The sequence below is a fragment of the Asparagus officinalis genome, chromosome 1, assembly GCF_001876935.1.
Source record: "Asparagus officinalis chromosome 1, Aspof.V1, whole genome shotgun sequence".
NCBI classification, from domain to species: domain Eukaryota; kingdom Viridiplantae; phylum Streptophyta; class Magnoliopsida; order Asparagales; family Asparagaceae; genus Asparagus; species Asparagus officinalis.
This window is the reverse complement of record NC_033794.1, coordinates 121,606,346-121,622,438: the sequence shown is the minus strand read 5'-3', so window position 1 is coordinate 121,622,438 and position 16,093 is coordinate 121,606,346. Positions and strand designations below refer to the sequence as shown.

General features: G+C 38.6%; 1 protein-coding gene across 1 annotated transcript; it reads right to left on the bottom strand.

The window, feature by feature from the left end:
- Positions 7-15,068, bottom strand: LOC109829246 (protein PTST, chloroplastic). The gene is made up of 6 exons (XM_020396426.1): positions 14,910-15,068; positions 12,983-13,051; positions 5,945-6,050; positions 1,646-1,734; positions 243-355; positions 7-149 (listed from the first exon to the last, which is right to left on the bottom strand). The coding sequence occupies exons 1-6, from the start codon at positions 15,051-15,053 to the stop codon at positions 47-49; spliced, it is 624 nt and encodes a 207-aa protein (XP_020252015.1). The 5' UTR covers positions 15,054-15,068; the 3' UTR covers positions 7-46.

Below are 16,093 nucleotides of genomic sequence, written 5' to 3'. Positions count from 1 at the left end.
ATTTCTTCATCATGTACAGTAAATATGTATGTTTTAAGCCTTGGGCTTATTTTACAATTAACAAATTGTTCTCCGTCATACCCTCACCTACAATAGGGAACTCTGGAGATAGCTTCCATTCTCCATCTACCACGAACTTGATCTCATATCTTCATTCAAAGAAAATAAGTACTTTGCCAAGTTAAACTCACAAATCCAGCAACTAGAGAAAGCTCACGGACCAGGAGCAGAATGATGCATACCTTCCAGGCCTAAGTTTGAGAGTAGTGGAAAATTTGGCATAATATCCAGAATACTCTGGTGACATCTCCTCTCCTTGACTCCATCCGTCAAAGGATCCCATCACTTGCACGCTCTGAAAAATAAACAAACATAACAACAGAAGAAAGATTTTAACAAGGGGGAAAAAACATAAGGAAGCAAATTACTATCACTCGACACGAGTTCAATGGAGACACGAACTATGTGTAAATTCTTTCAGAAAATCTCCGTGTCAAAGTGTACCAGAATCTGCACGCGCACGCCCACATATACAGAGACAGATACACACACACACACACGCATACATACAGATACACACACATATAGATACATTCACACACACACATACTAATACACACACTTATAGATACATACATACACACATAAATACACAAACACATGCACATATGTACGCCTGCATGCATGCATGTGTATGCGTGTCTGCATGTGTGTGTGTCCGTGTGCCTGTGTGAGTGTGTGTCTGTGTATGTGTGTATATATGAGTGTGTGTGCGTGTGCATGTCTCTAGGTGTGCATGCATGCTTTGAGCATACGATATTTAATAAAAAGCCCTTTCTCACTCATAAGTCAAGTAATTATGCTTTCAATTGCATTAGATTTGAAACAACAACGTAGTTTCAAACTGCAGCAATAAAGGAAAAGCTGAAGAAAATGAGAACATGTGATGGGATATGGCTTTTTTCTGATTTAATAGAACTTGCATTGAAGCTATTAGGCAAAATCAGAATATAGATAATAAACACTCGATACAGCGGCTTCTGATCCGGTTTCAAGACTGGAAATTACGAAAGGTTAACAGAAAATAATGCCCTCCAGTGTGTTTCATAACTACCATAAGTTATGGAACCTGAGGAGAAACTAGAATATCTGATTCTGGAATTTCTTAGGATGAAAAGCTTTCCCACTAAACTTAGCACTCAACCAGAAATGGGAATGATCAGAGGGTTAATAGACACTCTGGGTCAGTTTTCTGTTCAATTTCTTGGAGTGATCACAAATTTGTGCGTTCATTGTCACTTAAAAGTTAAAACCATAGGAACAATAAAGGTTGTGGAAATACAGAGCAGAGAGAAACAGGCTTTGCCTTCCTGGACTTAATTGACACTTTAGATGAAAAAGTTATAAGGATTTTTTTATTTAGGGAAAAAATAGAAAAGTGAAGAATTGGAAACAAAATAAGAAAAACATAAATTAGCCAAAATAAAAGAAGGGATGCTTATGATGAATATCATAGTAAAGATTGGAGAGAGGCACATCAATTGGTATATTTTCAACAGTAAGGATGAGAAAAAAAAAAGAATGAGAAAAAAGTTGAAAAACAGAAACATAATTGAAGCCAATAAGGATGACATGGCAAACTTACCTCCGCCATCCCAATCCAGAAAATAGTAACTTCTTCAAACTTCAGAGATTCAGCATCCTTTATCTGCTCCTTCAATTTTCTATGGACAGCTGTACATGACACAGAAACAGAGATAAATTAGAGAGAAAATATACATCAGAGAGAGGCATTCAAAACCATTAACTGTATATAGGTATAAGTTATCTTTGATACAGTGAGCTTTGAGTTTTCACAGCACGCATGACCCCTTTCCCATGTTTTAAAATCAGTAACTTGACCTGGTAATTAATTGAGAAGATACAATAAACCAATGTAGCCTTCTTTATTAGTGTTGTGATCAATATCCTGCAGGTTTGGCTCCATAAATAAACTTGTTTCAATTGGAAAAATTGGTGATGCACTTGACTTACAGCTCCTTTTCATTTTCTAGACACCAAATCATGAAGCAAGCAAAATTATCAATCCTGTCACCATAATCCTCCCCACAAACAAAATTTACAAAAACAGAAAAGCATATATAAGTAAATAATAAATGAAAACAAGTGCACAAATGTAGAGAAAAATTAAGACTCCGCCTAAAAATTGTAAGCTCACTTACAAAATATTCATTCAAACAAGACTTGCTGGTTCTCTCTATTGCAATCATGAATTTAAAATTTGGTTAAAAGTAAATCAAAATACGTTTTATCTGTTGGTTATTTTGGAAGGGACCAGTCCAGAACTCTGTGAACGTACCAAATGCCTACTTTTAGTCAGGATCTAGGTTACAAGGACATGGCGTTTTGGGTGCCATGTCCATGTCCGACATGGATTCTTCGCGGACACATCATGGGCACGTGTGGTTCAAAGCAAAATCCGATCTCCCCATTACTTATACCCTAAACTAGTTTCTTTGGTAATATTAGGTTCAAAACCAATCGGTTTTTTGGACTCGAAAATTGACACCCATTACTTAAATATTTGAAAAATATGTAGGAAATTTTTAGATCTCGTAAAAACCCCGAAAAACCACCAAACGTAACAAATAAAATCACACAAGATTTAACGTGAAAAACCCTCAACAGGTAAAAACCACGGGATCAAAATTAATCCACTATCACCTTTAAATTACAATCTTTTGTACGGACAAAGACTACCAAACCCTCTCTCTCTCTTTCTCTCTACACTTCTTCTTCTTCTTCTTCTTAGTTTTTCCTCTAACAATAGAAGGACATATATAAGGAAACCAAAACCCTATCTCTAGCCTAACTTCCTAATTAGAATAAGATTCAAACTCCTATTCATGATGACACTCAAACTCCTAATCATGATAGATTTCTAACCCTATCTAATTCTCATGAAGTTCTACAAAGAATTAAAAAAACACTATACTAACTTGGAGTTTGAGTTGATACCCAACATATCCTCCCTCGACGAAAAATCTCCAAGTGTCTCAACGGCTTCAGAAAAACTCACTCTCTTCATCTTGTTCTTCACCTCTCCCTTATGGACAAGAGTCTGAAAAGAGTAATCTACACTATTAACGGATCGCCCATCTAAATAGCAAATATGATTGCTATTCTTCCTCCCTCGCAAAATCAAATCACCATCTCTATACACTTTGCACCATTCTCTTTCACCCACATACTTGTACCCATGTGATGTTATCTCACCCAACGAAATTAAATTAGCACCACATGACGGTACATATCTCACATGATGAAAAATTCCGACCTTTCTAGTGTGAAGCTTGAGGCGAACACTTCCAACACCTTCAACATTCATCTTCTCGTTCAATCACGTCGTCAAATTCTTTATCTGTCTTCAATGTGTTAAAATAATTTTTGTTGTTACAAACGTGCATAGAGGCTGCAGAATCTAACACCCAAGTGTTACTCGCATCAGTACATATACTCTACATCAATAAAACCACATCTTCATCACACACAACCACCGAGGAGTCCGCATTCTTCCTATTTTCTTGAAGCTTCATCTGTCTAATACTCTTCAAATCATCACGCATCTGGGAACATTTGAACTGAATGTGACCCTTCTCTCCGCAATAATAGCACTCTTTTCGCTGTCGTCTCGGGCTCGAGATTTTAACCTTCCTCGATAACTGTCACATCTCCTCTTACTCCTCCCTCGATTAGAACCTTCAAAAGCTAGCGCACTCTCACCACCATTAGATGCGCTCTCTTTTCTTATCATTCTTTCATTCTCACGTAGGAGTGTTGTCACATCGTCGAACTTTAAAGTCTATTTTTCTGTAATTATCGTCTGAACTAACGGCTTGTACGACTTCGGCAAGGAAGACAATAGGAGTAGCGCCTGATCTTCTTCTTTAATCTCCTCATCAAGATTCATAAGTTGGCAAACTAGCTAATTAAAGGCATTAATGTGGTCTTGAATTGTAGTACATTCTTCCATCTTCAATGAATAAAACTCCATCCTCAAACACAATCGGTTGGTCATCGACTTCGACGCATAAATCCCCTCAAGCCTTTCCCACAGCCCTCTTGGTGTGATCTCTTGCATAACATTATACTTGATCTCGGAGGCGAGTGCCAAACGAATTGTGCTAACCGTCTTCTTTTGCATAGAACTCCATTCAGCATCCTTCAATCCTTCAGGTTTCTTATCCTCTAAAGCTTGATCAACACCTTGCTGCACAAGAATATCTTGAACCGTGCACTGTCATACTGCAAAATTTATCTTGCCATTGAATAGCGGAATATCAAACTTCGGACCCGAAGAAGTTATCATCCTCTAACCGTAATTAAAATTAAAATCAGTCACTGTAAAGATTGAATTTGATAAAGCCGACGTCAAAAACGAACTCAGTATGTCGAAAAACCTAGGAACGACTCCTGAATCACCAAAATCCGCCTTTAAATCCTCGATCAAAAGACAAATCAACCTCAACCATCGGATCTACGTGAACAGCGCCCGCTACAGTATTCTCACTACAGTGCCTTTGCTACAGTAACCTTTTTCTTGATGTCGATCACCGCGCTTCGACCGCTGATGCCTTCACGAATCGCGCACCGATCAAACCTCTACGAACCGTCGAACCCCGCTCTGATACCACTTGTAGGGAATATTTAGATCTCGTAAAAACCTCGAAAAACCACCAAGCGTAGCAAATAAAATCATACAAGATTTAACGTGGAAAACCCTCAACAGGAAAAACCACGGGATTAAAATCAATCCACTATCACCTCCAAATTATAATTTTTTGCACGGACAAAAACTGTCAAACCTTCTCTCTTTCTCTCTACACTTCTTCTTCTTCTTCTTCTTCTTAGTTTTTTCTCTAACAATAGAAGGACATATATAGGAAAACCAAAACCCTATCTCTAGCCTAACTTCCTAATCATGATAGATCTCTAACAATTTCTAATTCTCATGAAGTTATATAAAGAATTAAAAAATACTATACTAACTTAGAGTTTGAGTTGATACCCAACAAAATACACATTGTATTCCATGTGATCAAAACTAAACTTTGTTGTTAAACATTATTCTTAATTTTATTTAACTTGATTCTTAATTGTTATGGATAATATAAAGAAACATACAAATGTTATACATATTTTAATTCAATATTTGATCAAATGTAAATTTTACACACACACACACACACTAACATAGTCGTGTCCCCATATCCTACAGTTTACAAATTTATCGTGTCTCGTGCCTGTATCCGTGTCCATGTCTGCACCCGTGTCCATGCTACCTAGGTCAGGATTCAATCTATCATGAACAGAACCAACCGAAACATAATGAGGCCAATTTAAAAAATGAATCCATGGGTAAAAATTTGTTGGAGGATGTGCAAGAGAAAAGCAATCTCAGTTATCCTATTATCCCTATCCTACCATTAATCGATAACAACCCCACCACAATCCCTACAATAAAAAAAACCCTCCCCCCACAAACTACTATTCATGATTCAGATAATCGGTTGTTAAGTATACAAAGTAAATATTGATCTCTCTCATACGCTCTAGATGTTTACATCAGACTTCTTTTTTGACATAACATACTTCCTACCTGATTGTTTATTATTTTCCTAAACAGAAAATAGTGAATAACGTAACGAATTTAAGATAACAGAATGTTTTGCTTACAATGGGAAGACAAAAGAACAAAATCATATCGGAGTTTTCGGAACTAGTTACATAAAAAAGATTTAATTCTGAGAGTTTCAGCACTCATTACTTTGAAGAAGAACTAATGTTAAAAGTGTCCAACACAAGGTTGAAGAACACAATTACAGATTTTCCAGAGAGAAAAGTATACTCTGAGTTAATATTGCATGTGATGTACAAAGCCTACCTTCTAATCTGAAGAGCAGATGGGATTGAATGTATTTTCCATTAATCTTTCTTGAACGAGCCTGCACGCCAGAATTAGCTACCTCTTCTGCCAAGCCAACCAGGGCCTGTTTAGAGAAAGGTGCATATTATCTTTCGTAAGTATATAAATTTAAATATCTATAGTGCAATGCATAATCGCCTCCTAAAGATATTGATAGTACTAGATGATTAATGGAAAGCTAAATTGTGATAGTACTAGATGATTAATGGAAAGCTAAAATGTGATAAGATGACACATAGAATCAGATGTATAATCGCCTCCTAACCTTGCCACAGGTAGATTCTGAGAAAGCTCTTAATTTGTGCTAATATAGAAAAATGGATGATGTACGATATAACATGATGAATATATGTCAAAAAAAATCCAATTAATATATTATGTTCATTTATTAATATAAGATGTAAACTGTAAATCAAAGAATGCGAAACATAAATAAAAAGAAGTGATTTTGAGATCAGAAAACAGATAAGAACATGTATATACTGACACATAGATGACTACCATAAGTTACAACCAAATATTATGTAATTCTTGTACTGTGTGTTAACTTTTCATCCAAAGCACAATCTTAAATATTAACAAACTCAATATACAGATCTTACTTCAGATATTAAGAGATTGTAACGTTGAACTTGTCACTAGAAACATCAAATGCATTCATCATAATGCAAGTAAAGTATGAAAAAAAGCATAAATATTGTTCTTCGAAGTGGCAACAATATCAAGATGTTGAGTTATTTAGATAGATTAAGTTAATTAGTCAATGTTGTAAGGACCTATTTGTAAGAGTGCACTAATGTTGAGTTATTTAGATAGATTAAGTTAATTAGTCAATGTTGTAAGGACCTATTTGTAAGAGTGCACTAATATAAAAGGGGTACCTCTCTATGATAGTCAATGTTGTAAGGACCTATTTGTAAGAGTGCACTAATATAAAAGGGGTACCTCTCTATGAGAGAAAGACCCTAATTTTCACCCCAAAAACTTTACATGGTATCAGAGCTGGGTGGCGGCTCCTCTACCCTTTTCTTTCACGCAGTGGAGGCTGAAGAAGAGAAGCGGAGAAGGAGGGCACCATCGATCTGATCTGGGCTTGGCATCGATCTGATCTGAGTAGGGTCTAGCTCCTCCATCGATCTGACAGCTCCATCGATCTGACATCTTCAGCTCGAGAGGGTCCAGCTCCTCCACTTCTAAGATCTCCCCTGGTACTCGACCCTGAGATCTCCATCTCCAGCTCCTGAAGCTATCCTCCTTCCAATGTCAGCGCTGCCGCATCGCCGATGAGCCTCTCGGAATCGGTAAACCCCACGTACGAAGGCGTCGTCCTATTCCCTGATCGTTGGCGATACGAACCCGTGACGTCGACGACCTTGATGCGGTGAGCGTGGACGAAGAGAGGGCTTTAGATCTCTTCTGCTGTCGAGGGCTTTGGATCGGTGAGACAAGACGAAGAGAGGGCTTTGGATCGAGGACTTCGGATCGCCTTTGGATCGCTAATGTGAAGCCATCGTCTTTCGATCGCTCTCTTTGGGGTTTCTTTTGTTGCTGAAAGAGAGGGGAATCAACTGTTGGTATAGAATCAACTGTGAAGATGGGAACAAGAAACTAGAGGAGTTGAAGGAGACCTTGTGACAAGCCATGAATTGAAAAGGGATGGGTTTCTTTTTGAAGGGCAGTCAACTGTGAAGATGGGAACACCTATGACAAGTCAAGAATTGAAGGAGATCCTGGAGGGGATGGCCAGGGTATTTCAGACCAAACTAGAGGAGAATCCTAGTAGGTCAGTCGTGGCCGCACCGGAGTCAGCGCTAGTAATACAGAGGGTAAAGTTGCTGCCTAATGACATCAAGCTTAAGGGGACAAGAAACTATCTGAGTTGGTCTCGGATGGCATTGTTGAACCTTCGAATCAAAGGACTCGAATAATATGTGAAGGGGGAGTGCACTGAGCCGGAGAACAAGGAGAGTGTTGAGTGTAACACATGGAGTAACACTAATTCTCTGGTGGTTTCTTGGTTGTTGACTTCTGTGTCTCCAACCATAGATGGGATGGTGGAGTCTATCTCAAGTGCAGCTGATGTCTGGAAGACATTGGAGGGGATGTACTCTGGAGCTGGAAGTGTGATGATGATGATGGAAATGAAGAAGATGTGATGCTACCACACAAGGAGAGAAGACAGTCCACCAGTATGCAGTAGAGCTACGTCACTTATGGGCGGATTTGGATCACTATGATCCGTTATCACTACAAAACCCAAGAGATGTTCTTTTGGAGAGTCAGTATCTTGAGCGCAGGCGTGTGGCTCGCTTCCTCAAGGGCCTGAACCCAAAGTTTGAGGGAAGGAGGGCAGCAATATGCCACATGTCATCTCTCCCCTCCTTGGATGAGGCTATTGCATCGATGGAACAAGAGGAGATCAGACAAAAGGTGATGACAGGTGAGGCCTTACCGGCTGTCTGCTCGGTATTGGTGGTCCCGATGCTTACATCAGACATGAGAGTGTTACAATTGTGGAAAGAAAGAGCATCTCAGCTATAATTGCCCTCAACCCCGCAACACTGGTGGCAGCCGAGGGGGCAGAGGACAGAGAGGTGGTCGTGCAGGTCGAGGAGACAGGGGACGTGGAGGCCGAGGAGTTGCTCACCTAGCTGTGGCAGAGGAGTCCCAGACTACTGCTGGGATGACTGGAGCTGAAATAACAGAGCTGGAGGAACTATGTCTGTTCAAGCTTCAGGCTGAGAGTTCGAAGGGCAAGGGACAAATCACTCAGGATCTAGATAACACTACATGCTTTGGTAACTTTGTTGGTTATGCTCATGTGAACAAAGGTACACGGGTTCAGGCACTTGCATCCACTAAAACTCATGTTGATTGGATCATAGACTCAGATGCATCTAGGCATGTCACAGGAGCATCGGTGAGTTTGCATTATATTATCCGAGTAAGCATATGCATCCTGAGACAGTTCAGACTGCTGATGGGACATCCCAACCCATCAGGGGTACTGGCTCGGTCCATTGCACTTTATCTGTTACCTTGTCATCTGTATTGTATGTTCCTTCGTTTCTAGTTAATTTACTCTCTGTTAGCTCTCTCATTGATCAATTAAATTACACTGTGTTATTTGATCGGGATATGTGTGTCTTTCAGGAGAAGGAAACGGGAAGGAGGATTGGGACTGGCATCAGACGTGATGGCCTTTGGTACTTGGACATGAAGACTGCAATGATTATTGTTGCTGTTAGCGGAGGGCCAGAGGCAGAAGCGATGCTTCAACATTGCCGATTAGGGCATTTATCTTTTGATAGTTTGAATAGGTTAGAACCTGAGATAATGAAGAAAGTGGATAGAAAAAAGTTATTTTGTAATACTTGTGAACTTGGAAAACATAATCGATCTACTTATAGAATGATTGGTCTTCGAAGTTTTAAACCATTTGCACTTGTCCATTCTGATGTTTGGGGACCATGTCCTACTACCTCTACTAGTGGTTTTAGATGATTTGTTACTTTCATTGATTGTTATTCATGTATGGTCTGGATATACATGATGAAGCATAAATCTGAGGTTTACAAATGTTTTCAAGATTTCTCGGCCTATGTGAAGACACAGTTTGGAGTGCAGGTGAAGATTCTTCGAACAGATAATGAGACTGAGTATGTCAACAAGGAGTTTGCGGTTTTCATCTCTAGTCAGGGAATCCTTCATCAAACCACATGTCCAGACACCCCTACTCAGAATGGGGTGGCTGAACGCAAGAACAGACATCTACTAGAAGAAGCACGCTCATTGATGTTGCCAATGAATGTGCCTAAGTTTTTATGGAATGAGGCTGTTATGACAACAGCTTATTTGATCAATAGGATGCCATCAAGAGTATTAGGGACGAAGACACCATGTGAGATGCTCTTGGGCTCGAATGTTTTTGTTGTTCCACCAAGAGTGTTTGGATGCACATATTATGTGAGAGATCACAGATTGATGGTGAGTAAACTGGATCCGCAAACAGTTAAATATATCTTTGTTGGCTACTCATCAAGCCAAAAAAGATACAAGTGTCGGTGTCCCACTGAAAGAAGGTTGTTTGTCAGTATGGATGTGACTTTTCGGGAGTTTGAACCTTTTATGGGGAGAATACGGAGTTGAGTTCCTTGTTTGGAGATGGCTCTACTGATGTTAGTAGAGAGGGGGAGAATGAGAATGAAAATGAGAATGACATCGTGGTTGGGATGATTCCATGTCCTCTTGAGTCACCGAGCAGTGATGGTACACCGCCGAGTAGTGATGGCGACTCAGGGGTTGATAGTCAAGTTCAGGGGAGCTGAGAGTATACATGAGGAGACAGAAACAACAGCATGAGCCGCCTCCTATGCCTATGTCAGTACCCACAAATGTTGATGTCTCAAGTCCTTCCTCTCCAGTGACTTCCTCATCTTCTCCACCTGAGTCGATAGGTAACGAGTTCTTTCCTGATACTTCTAATACTCTTGTCTTGCCCCGCAGAACCTTCAGAGTCAATGCTGGAAAACCTCCAGCTAAGTTTGGTAGTTGGGATACTGACATTGCGAATTACATTTCATATGCATTCATTCTAACTGCATATAAGTCATTCATTGCATTATTACATTCAGTGCCTGTACATAACAACTGACAGGTTGCTAAGCAAGATCCTAGATGGTTGAGTGCCATACAAGAGGAACTTCAGGCCTTGAAGAAGAATGATACATAGGAGCTAGTACCTTTGCCAGCTGGGAAGCGTGCTGTTGGATGTAAGTGGGTGTATACGGTTAAACAAACTCCAGAGAGCAAGATCGACAGATACAAGGTCAGATTAGTTACTAAAGGCTATAGCCAACGTATGACATTGACTATGACGAGACATTTGCTTCAGTAATAAAGATGAGCACTGTTAGAGTGTTGGTGTCATGTGCTGCCAACTTCAATTGGCCACTACATCAGCTAGATGTCAAGAATGTCTTTTTGCATGGAGATCTCCAGGAGGTGTATATGGAGATTCCACCAGGCTTCGCTACTTCTCAAGTAGCTGGGAAGGTGTGCAAGTTGAAGAAGTCTTTGTATGGGTTAAAACAGTCTCCGAGGGCATGGTTTGACAGATTCAGGTTGGCAGTCTGTGGTATGAGGTACAAGCAGTGCAATGGGAATCATACTGTGTTTTATAGGCACTCCAAAACTCGTATCACTATTCTGGCGGTCTATGTTGATGATATTGTAATCACTGGAGATGATGCTGAAGAAATCCTACGGTTGAAGAAGAAATTAGGAGAGGAATTTGAAGTTAAAGATCTAGGGCAGTTGAAGTACTTCCTCGGAATTGAAATTGCAAGGTCGCGAAAGGGTATAGTGCTTTCTCAGTGAAAGTATGCTCTGGATTTTCTCTCAGAGACAGGGATGTTGGGGTGCAGAATTGCATCTACTCCTATCGAGCAGAATCATAAGATGTGTGCCAAGGGTGGTGACCTAGTGAGTAAAGAGCAATATCAAAGATTAGTTGGACGACTTATATATCTATGCCATACGAGACCTGATATTACTCATGTCGTGAGTGTGGTAATTAGATATATGCATGATCCCAGAGAGCAGCATATGGAGGCAGTTCGCAGGATTCTTAAATATATTAAGGGAAGCACGGGAAAGGGGTTGTGGTTCAGAAGTACTGGACATATGAGAATTGAAGGCTATTGTGATGTTGATTGGGCGGGTTGTATGGATGATCGTAGGTCCACTACAGGCTACTGTGTATTTGTTAGAGGCAATCTCGTATCTTGGCGTAGCAAGAAGCAAGATGTGGTGGCTATGTCTACAGCTGAGGCCGAGTACAGCGCTATGGCAGTTAGTCTGTGCGAGTTGATGTGGGTCAAAAACATATTATCTGAGATGCGCTTGTTTAGAAGAGACTCCTTACATCTTTGGTGTGACAACAAATCAGCGATTAATATTGCAAACAATCCAGTTCAACATGATCGCACTAAACATGTGGAGATTGATCGATTCTTTATCAAGGAGCAACTGAATAGAGGAGCTCTGACTTTGAGCTAAGTGAAATCAGAAGAGCAGTTAGCTGATTGTTTAACAAAAGGATTAGATTCTAGAGAGTATGATATATTTTGTAACAAGATGGATATGATTGCTATCTATCGCCCATCTTGAGGGGGAGTGTTAAGTTATTTAGATAGATTAAGTTAGTTAGTCAATGTTGTAAGGACCTATTTGTAAGAGTGCACTAATATAAAAGGGGTTCCTCTCTATGAGAGAAAGACCCTAATTTTCACCCCAAAAACTTTACACAAAACCTATGACTGTAGTGTCCAAAGGTATAGGGTACATTGATGCATTCATAGCCTTTTAGTACCATGGAATTTACCAAAGGTGTATCCAACAAGTATCATTCGGTATTGAAACATATATAGTTCTTGGTAAGATTGGATTGCAAAGGTGTATCCACTCCATCAAGTATCAGGATATGTGTATACCCGATCCATATAGACAACAGGTTGGCACCTCAATTGAACAATAGGTGATAGGTATACATCAGATTATGAATTATTTATCCCACTTTCTATCAATCCTTGACTTAAATCAAGGAAATGTCCACTAGAGAGCTGCCTCATTATTCATAGCTATAGGCATCAAACATAAAATTTGCATTATATAGAAAGCTTCCCCTAAAAATGGTTTTCATGTAGAACCTTTCCAAGGGCCATACTGGTCCAACCTAACATTTATTACACTTCCCATGATTGGTGGCATGAATACAGACTTCTAAAACATTATGACATCAGAAAACAATGCTGAATGGTGTTCCACCTTATGTAGAAAGATTCAACTAGTTTTATCATCCAGAAAATATATTTTAAAATAAGAAGGAAGGGAAATCATTTGACGAAAGTAGAGGGGGGCAACAAGCCCAATACTATATTTATAAAAAGTATAGTCATCAGACGACAAAATTAACGAAAAAAAAAGTGGAGCAACCTGAATTTCAAGTTCCAGGACAGCAAGTTCACCTTTGAAATTTGCTAGAGCATCATCCCTTGTTTGCAACTGCAACATATCAGGACATTACAGTTGAAAGGTGTACATGAATAAAAAAGCTAGAAATATTTTCATTTTCAAAACAAAATATAACCTATGGCAATAAGCATTTGTGACTTATCCATAGAATATAACATGCATCCTTATTTAAGTCATTTAGTGGAGAACATAAAATTTTGCTGTTGAAGTGTCACGACGCATAGCAACAAAGACATACTTGTTGCACAGCAACAAAGATGTACTTGTTGCACAGCAACAAAGATGTACTTGTTGCACAGCTATTCAGAAACTCAAGCCTAGTTTCTGTAAGGTTAGACCTTCAGTAGATTCTCCCATGTAAGTAAGAATTCAACAAATTATTTCATCTTAGCAATTCTTCTCAGCTCAGCTGCGCTTCTCGTCTATCTCTGTAAGGAAATTTTTTCAGATGTTTCCATTCAGCCTAAATTGACTCTCCAACTCTCAAAGGTCAATGACACCTTATTGACTCCTCAGCAACTACAGACCTCCACCTTATGTTTGAAGAGGCTTCCTGACAGGGTGGTCACCACTTCTCCATATCAAGTTACAGGACATAATCTCCAGGCTTAAAAATATACGTCAACAGTTTTCTTTCATGGATGAAAATCTATTTGAAACTCCCCTGTTCATAAAAATGTGAAATTTGATATCCCAAGCTTTGGCATGACTCTAACTATGACACTAGTGGCATGAATCTAACTTTGCCACTAGATAAACACTAGATAAAGACAAGTATCTAGGAGAAGCATACGCTTATCACTCGGAAACTATTATTTAATTTCCCACTGTTCAGACATCCTCCATTATATTAAAACTACTACAACGACAATGACAACAAAGGCTTTATCCCAAAACTTTGGGGTTGACTACATGAATCATGTTCTTTCATTAAGTTCTCTTATAGGTCATCTCCTCCGATAAGTTAACTATTTTTATATTTTTCTTATTTTTTCAATCAAATTCTTTTAAGTCTATGTCTAATCCTCTTTATTCAATTAACTATAATCTTACTTCCCCTATGATGCATTTAATGGCCTGCATTGTACATGAACAAACCATTTTGATTGATTCTCTCTCAAGCAACCTCTAACTTCCTGTGAATGCACTTATTTCTTGTCCTAAGAGTGCATATTCACAATATCATCGTAACATTCTCATTTATACTATGCTCAATCTTTGCACAAGTTGTTTTTAATTGCTCGCCATTCTAATCCATAAAGCATTGCAGGTCATACAGCCCTCCTATATAATCTTATCTTCAACCTCATAGATATTCTATGGTCACATACGACTCCAAAAGCACTCCTCTATTTTAGCCAACCTTTCTCTTCTTTTTATCTGTCGTCAATCATCTTAATATGTGAATAAGTTCCATAATTGACCTTCCAGGCATAATGGGTTCTCGGAAACACTTCTCTTTCTCAGCCTTCATTCAGTTCCCCATTCCCAAAAATTTCATAGTGTGACTCAGAAGAGTGATACCATGATAGTTTGAACAGTTTTGTATTATCTTCTTTATAGTAAACCCATGACTCTTTATAGATAAAATTACATGGACAGAGCAGGGGAAGATTTAGAAAACAAGAGGGAGACCTGACAGGGCTACATTAATGAATGTATGTATTTATATAAATAGTATTTTATACTTTCTAAATATGAATGATAAACAACAAGAAGACTAGCACAGAATACAAGAACCAACGAGAATAGGTTATGTTACAGTGGACGTTCATAGTCCATAAAATTCACATTAAAATTGTTCAATACTCTATTGCCTTCCTATGCTTATGGTGTTTCAGGTCACCTGAATTGTAAACCCAAATCAATAAACTGTTATAGTGCAAACCTGGCGTTTCAGGAACCTGTTGTATTGATTAGCATCACTAAGTTTCCTTATTAGCTTTGTTCTTTCAGAGTCAGCCAGCAGTGACTTCAACTGTACAATAAAGATAAAGTAACTTACTTTAATAAACAAAAAGTGACTTGGCATGCTTGCGTGATTTTTCAATACACAAACATGCATAGAAGTAAAAAGGGAAACTAAGATAACGCCCCTAGAAAGGTTTAGACAATTGTAATCTCATGATATCAGTCATCATATCTCATGACTCCCAAATAAGACCATCTATTGTTCTCAAAGGTTACTAACAAATTATAGCATGCAAGTTTGTCTACATATAGAACAATTTTAAGAAGATTGTAATGTGCTTGTGTGTGTATTCATGTTTCACATGTTTCAAAAAGTCAAAATTTCTGACTGTATAATAAACATTAACATTAATTCATGTCTCCTACTGTCATGTCTAACTGTCTTTCATGATACAATTCTTGTTCACTGTGGTAGAGATTCAGTTGATAATGGAAAGAAATTATTCATTAATGGCTCAATACACCACGGTATTTTTACTGTTGCTGTAATATTAGCTAGAAATGGGCCTTGTCTCAATTCAAGCAGTGCTACTGCAGTATACACCACCAGTTTGACTGAATTCATTGCTGCAAATGAACTTGATAGCTTAGTTTTCAATTTAATTGCTCAATCACTCATTTAATATTGAGCGAGTATTTCACAGTAGTATTTATGTTCCTGAATTTGGTTTTCTCAACAATACCATAGCTAATTATTTGTCCAGTTCAGAACCCCAAATCATCCATGAAACTGTAGGTAATGTCATTCTTTCCTTAGAGATTGTTTGTGTCACTTGATTTACTGCAGGTGGCCTCCATAACCAATAGATGAGCCTCACAGTTTCCTTTCAGCAAAGGTAGTTCAATAATGAGAGGAAGTAAAAATCAATTAGATAGATTGGGATGGTTTCATACCAGATAAGAATATTTGTCAGACAACAGGTTAAATCATTTGATTGGTATTTCTGCAAATCAATATTGACAATAATTGACAGGTAGAGCATAAAAGAAAGTGAACAGAAGCATTATTTATTTGAATAAAAACAGCTGTAAACCTTCACTTCAACCATTGAATTAGCGATTCTCTCACTGTTCAAGATTTCTCTCTATAGGATGTAGCGA

Excerpts from the sequence above, each read along its gene's own strand:
- LOC109829246 (XM_020396426.1), bottom strand. The coding sequence starts at position 15,053 with ATGCCAAGTCACTTTTTGTTTATTAAAGTAAGTTACTTTATCTTTATT. Across the intron at positions 13,052-14,909 it reads ACAGGTTCCTGAAACGCCAG|TTGCAAACAAGGGATGATGC; the intron begins GTTTGCACTATA and ends GATATGTTGCAG. Across the intron at positions 1,735-5,944 it reads TCTGCTCTTCAGATTAGAAG|CTGTCCATAGAAAATTGAAG; the intron begins GTAGGCTTTGTA and ends TGTCATGTACAG.